The following is a 5985-nucleotide window of genomic DNA, read 5'->3' as shown; positions in this document are numbered from 1 at the left end:
ACAGCTTAAGGTAGAGTTAAGAAGGTTTCGGGAAATCCAGCCCTGGTCACTGGTGGAATCTGGATGTCATCTTATGGAAAAGTTTGGTACTGCGCACAAAACATCTTATTGAAAGTTCTTTTTTTTTTTGAGAAATCAACTTAAATTTAAGTTGTAAAAGTCCTTTTCAAGTCTATGCTCAAAAAGTGGGACAGACAATAACAGGTGAAACAACTTCTTATTTCCACTAACTTTGAAAATAAATAGACACTGGTACTTCAGGACTAGAGTTGAAGAGCTGTGACATACAACACAGAAGTGTTTTGTAATTTAGGTCTGTAGTTTCTTTTGAACAGCTGCCAATATGGGTCAGATTGACTTGCGAACAGTAAGAACATATAACATTTGCTTTTTTTTAGGCATTTTCATGATCCTAAATGAGAAAAAGTCAATGGGTATAATTGTATTTCAGATATTTTGTGCAGATTTTTACCATATGAGGATGACAAAATATTTTTTGTATTGAAATAAGTGAGGAAAAGCTTTTTTTTTTTAGCTTCATAGTGGCTAAAATAACAAAATATATCCAAGAAATGTTATTATTTTGGGTCTGTACAGTTGACTTAGAACATTAAAATATGCGGGTCAAATTGACCCGCGAACATCACGAACATACTTTTCTGTGAATATGTAAAAACACATCAATGTGTTGAAACTTTGCATGCATGTTCATGACCCTAAATGTGAAAAAGTAACAAAATTTAAAAAAAAAAAAACTACGTATTTGTCACTACTTGAATATTAATATTATTATTATTATCTTTATTAAGGACACAGGTGCAAACACAAGTTCCATAGATAGAAAAGTAAAGTTAAGAACACTGTAAACAAGTTACAATAATATTTACAGCATATTAATAATAGATTAGATAGAAATTAATAATACTGTAATATTTGGTATAGATGAAATTCTCTATGCAAACATTACATTTTTGTCATACAGACAGAACCTCTCTATTTAACTATTCATATTTTTTTTTAATATCATACGTAAATGTGTACATTTCTATGCACGTTTGTGAGCAGGGCTTTTATTTTGGTCAAAATATGTGATGTCATAAGGCTGCGCCGTTCTCCTGCATCTGTTATGATTCGGCTGAAGAAAGGTTTGTGGTTTTATGCATTTAAAGTGTTTAAAGCAATGCAAACTGTTCAGTTTCAATTGAATCGTTTTGCAAGCTTGTAAAGTAAAGTAATTATTTTTGAATGTAACACTATAATGCTTTATTTAACAATAACGAAAGTTGTTTTTGAGTAAAACACATTGGTGCGTCTCATTTCCCTCCTTCTATCGTGAATCAGTTCATTGTAAACACAGTTGTGACGAGAGAAACTCCGAGTCATTTGAACCGAATGCTTTGCAAAATGATTCAATGATTCGAAACGCTCGAATAACCGCATCCTGACGACACTTACATGTAATTTTTACAAACCAACTGATAATGTTTTCATGAAAGTTTAATAAAAAAAATAATATAGCTACAGATCAATTAATATCAAATCATAAGTAAATAATTGTGAATTGTCTGTGTAATGTGTACTCTTTTAGTAATTTTTAGTGCTAGTTTAGAGGGTTTTTTTGTTTTGTTTTTTTGTCTTATTTAAATCCATTAACTCTGACTCTCTTACCAGAGTACTGAATTACTGAACTAGAGCTGATTGAGACAGTCTCTCTTTCTGTTAATTATTGTTATCTTTATCATGACAGTGTCCAGGAAGACTCTTGATGAAGCAACTGAGATCCATGTGACACACTATTATAAAGATGGCATTTATTAAAGAGAACAGTGAAGACATAAAGATGGAGTTTATTAAAGAGGAGATTGAATCTGTGAACATTGAAGAAACATTCAGAATTAAACAAGAAGAAACTGAGGAACAAACAAAGATTGAGTTTATTAAAGAGGAGAGTAAAGACACGAAGATGCCGTTAATTAAAGAGGACTGTGAAGACGTAAAGATGGTGTTTATTAAAGAAGAGAGTGACGACATGAAGATTAAAGAAACAATTAGAGTGAAACAAGAAGAAACTGAGCAACAAACAGGTTGGTTTCATTCTCAAAGCTGAGAGCAGTCATTTCATCCTTATTAAAATATTGACTTCTTAAAATAAAACTGTTTGAAAACAGAAACAGGTAAGACTGAGTCCTTGTTTTGCAAGTTACAGTTAAGTCTCTGGTCGAGTCTAGAGTCAAGATGGAGAAGTCCAAGATCTTGATGAAAAATTGATGAATCTCTTGATGGAAATAACATCACAACATTTATTTCCATCAAGAGGTGCATCAATTTTTGGTTAAGATTTTGAATTGACAATGCAAGAGGTGAGCACTCTGTAAAGTCTCCTCCAGCACATCCCAAAGACTTTCAATGAGGTTAAGGTCTGGATTCAGAGGTGCCAATTCATGTGTGAAAATGATTCTTTATGCTCCCTCCCAACCATACTTTACCAAATTGAGCCTGATGAAACTTGGCATTGTCATCCTGAAACCTAGCTAACAATTTTATGTCATAAGAAAGTTTCCATAACGTTCCCATTAAGTTATCAAAACTATATTTAGGGCCCAAGCGAATTAGCGCGCAGGGCCCTCTTGTTCTTCTAAGGATTATTATTATTAGGGCCCAAGCGAAAATTCGCGCAGGGCCCTCTTGTTTTTCTAAGGATTATTATTATTTTTTTTTTTTTTTATTATTTTTTTTTTTATTTTTTTCCGTCTTCCGGGGCTTTTTGGGGGCCTTAACATGCTCAAAAACTCTTGAAAATTGGCACACACATTGGAATCCGCGGCCAACAGGGCCGGGCAGAAGCTGGTACCCGGGCGTGGCAGGGGGGCTCAACAGCGCCCCCTTGAAAAAGGTCTGAAAATTTGGTCCATATATTAAACACGCTTGCACGTATTAGTCTGAAACTCGGTACACATATAGACCTCATCGGGCCAAACAATTTTCGTGCTCTAAGTTAAACGTCACGCCAACAGGAAGTCAGCTATTAAGGGTTGTTTGAAAAACGCATGCTCTGGAATTTGATATACTCCTCCTAGACGATTAATCCGATCGCCACCAAACTCGGTCAGCATGAAGTCAAGACACTGATGATTAAAAATTGCCAGCGGATTTTTGATATCTCGAACGGTTTGGCCGTGGCGAGGCAACGAATTTATGGCGAGAAAAAGGAAACAGGAAATGTGTTATAACGTCTGCATACATATATTGATCTTTATGAAACTTCACGAGTGTGTTGGTTGTAGTAGTCTGATCACATGGATGTGACTATTGTGAGTCAAAGTTATAGCACCACCAACTGGCAGCAGGAAGTGTATCACTTTTTGAAATGCTTTGAGATCACCCTCTTATTTTTACCTGATTTGCTTCAAACTTCATCAGTGTAATGTCAATACACAGCAGATGTAGACCTATGACAGGATTTTTGATATTTGAAATATTGTTGTCATGGCAACAGGTCAAACTGTAATAATATTCTTGAGTGTTTTTGAGGCTCTTAACATGCTTCAAATTGCATGAAACTCGACACACACATCAATATTGTCAACCAGTAGACATGGACAAAGCCATAGAAATGGGCGTGGTGGAGGGGCTCAGTAGCGCCACCTTTTGACAAAAGTGGGGGGGTTAGTTTTTCCTAGAGTCACCAAACTCGGTACACATATTGTTCTCATCAAGCCGGACAATTTTCTAATTTACATTCATTAGCTCCGACCAACAGGAAGTCAGCTATTTTGGTTTGAATGTTAATTTTTTTTAAAAACAGGCTATGAATTTTATACTACTACTCCTACAGGGTTTATCCAATTTACACCAAGCTTTTTTTAACTTGTTGCTAACACATTGAAGTTGTTTAATTGCAAACGGATTTTGGATATCTCAAACGGTTTGGCCGTGGCGAGGCAACGAATTTATGGCAAGAAAAGGGAAACAAAGTGTTATAACTTCTGCATACATTGATTGATTTTGATGAAACTTCGGCTTAGTCTTCGTTGTACAAGGCTGATCACATGGATGTGACTATTGTGATTCAAAGTCATAGCGCCACCAACTGGAAGCAGAAAATGTGTCACTTTCAGCATACATTGAGATCACCCTCTTATTTTTACCTGATTTGCTTCAAAATTCATCAGAATAATGTTAAAACTTGGCACATGTAATCCTTTGAAAATGGGCAGGGAGGAGGGGCTCTATAGCGGCACCTTGTAGTGCAGTAAATGTGGAGTGAATTTGACATAGTCCTTTGATGTTTAACCGTTTTAAGTGCCTATTGCCCGCTGTGCACAGTTGCCCTGAAGCCACCGGGGTGGCGGTGCCACCGGGCTTGGGCCCGCCATCGCTGCTCGCAGCTATATTTCTGATTGTTCTAGGAACGTTTAAAGCATCCAGGTTTTTTAGACGTTGTATTAACGTTCTTGCTTGGTTAAAAGAACATTATTCAAAATATTATTAGAATTTATTATTATTACATAAATATTATTACGTTCAAGAATGTTAATCTGCACGATTCTGGATAAATTAAGAATCACTATCTTTTGGTTTCAAACAGAGATCACGATTCTCCCACAATTCTGAACAGGCCTTAACAAAACAACATAATTTACTAGAGGTTTTGACAAAATGTTAATTGCTTTAGAATGAATTATTAAAACATGCTTTGAATGATTAATTCAACGACTTATAAGTACTTTATTGTTAACTGGAATTGGCTTTTTTTGTTTGTTTTTTTGTTTTTACAAATCTCCTGAATGAATGATTCAATGCAAAAGTGAATAGACAGAGCAGTTATTTTCTGATATTGCGGTAGCCTATGCGAAAAATACATATACACCACCCAGCACTGTTCTCATGATGATAAATTTAGGTTGTATATTAGATAATGATGCTTTTCATAACATAAATAGCATTTTAAATAAAACTTACCAAGAGCACTCCTCTTTCGGTTCTTGTGGCGAGCAGATTTGAGATGCTCCAGTGCTTTCGACAGTGTGTTAACAGGCTTTAGAGAACATCACTCCCTCATCCTCATCAAAGTCGTTCACAAATTATTTTACTTAGCATACGTGTTGTTGGCTTTCTTGTTTTAATGCAGTCTTTTGATGTCTGTTGCTTTATGCCATTGAACCGCTGTTAATTTTGTGTTTGTCTTCTTTCGCTTTAGACCTGATGGCACTGAAAGAAGAGAGTCAAGAACTGAATGAAATGGAAGCGGAAGATTGTGATTTCATGACAGGAGAAAAATCCACACAGACTAAAAAAAAATCCTCTCAAAAAAGAACTCAGAAAACCATATCTGACAGTTGTTTTACCTGCCAACAGTGTGGACGCAGTTTTGCTCATAAACAAAACCTTAAAGTCCACATGAGAGGTTCACACTGGAGAGAAGCCTTTCACCTGCCAACAGTGTGGACAGAGTTTTGCACGTAAAGGAAACCTTAATACCCACATGAGAGTTCACACTGGAGAGAAGCCTTTCACCTGTTCTCAGTGTGGAAAGAGTTTCAATCATAAAGGGAACCTTTATGTCCACATGAGAAATCACACTGGAGAGAAACCCTACACGTGTCTTCGATGTGAGAAGAGTTTCACTTATCTTAGAGACCTGAAATGTCATTTGCAAACTCATTCTGGAATGCAACTGTAGTGTTCTGTATCTAGTAAAAGATTTACAAAATACAACAGTTTCAGAAATTACTTGCATATTCATTGTGGTGTAACAAATTAGCTCAAAGTGGAAATATTAAATTATTCATAACTTGTTAGTGAATATTTGAATTAATCAGATTAACTTGATGTAGCTACATTAACATTACAATAAATCAGTTCATCATGTGAACACTCAGAATTGATTATCGATTAGTTCTAAGAAAAGGGTATTTTTCATGGCCACAGAAAAATAATTCTTTCTTAGCATTTACAGTGCTTAGAGCGTGTAACAAGATCGAG

General features: G+C 35.6%; 1 protein-coding gene across 2 annotated transcripts; it reads left to right on the top strand.

Annotated features, from left to right (window-relative positions):
• The first annotated feature begins 744 nt into the window (after positions 1–744).
• LOC125256659 (probable inactive protein kinase DDB_G0270444) lies at positions 745–5729 on the top strand. 2 transcript variants are annotated; one of them, XM_048172832.1, is made up of 3 exons: positions 745–1145; positions 1748–2084; positions 5201–5728. In XM_048172832.1, the coding sequence occupies exons 2-3, from the start codon at positions 1805–1807 to the stop codon at positions 5464–5466; spliced, it is 546 nt and encodes a 181-aa protein (XP_048028789.1). In that variant the 5' UTR covers positions 745–1145; positions 1748–1804; the 3' UTR covers positions 5467–5728. The 2 variants fall into 2 exon arrangements, with proteins under 2 accessions (XP_048028789.1, XP_048028790.1); XM_048172833.1 differs by lacking the exon at positions 745–1145 and having other exon boundaries at positions 1183–2084; positions 5201–5729.
• Positions 5730–5985: the final 256 nt, after the last annotated feature.

Source organism: Megalobrama amblycephala, linkage group LG21 (genome assembly GCF_018812025.1).
Source record: "Megalobrama amblycephala isolate DHTTF-2021 linkage group LG21, ASM1881202v1, whole genome shotgun sequence".
In the NCBI taxonomy this organism is placed as follows: domain Eukaryota; kingdom Metazoa; phylum Chordata; class Actinopteri; order Cypriniformes; family Xenocyprididae; genus Megalobrama; species Megalobrama amblycephala.
The sequence above is the reverse complement of the archived record's forward strand: the minus strand, read 5'-3'. Positions and strand labels throughout refer to the sequence as shown.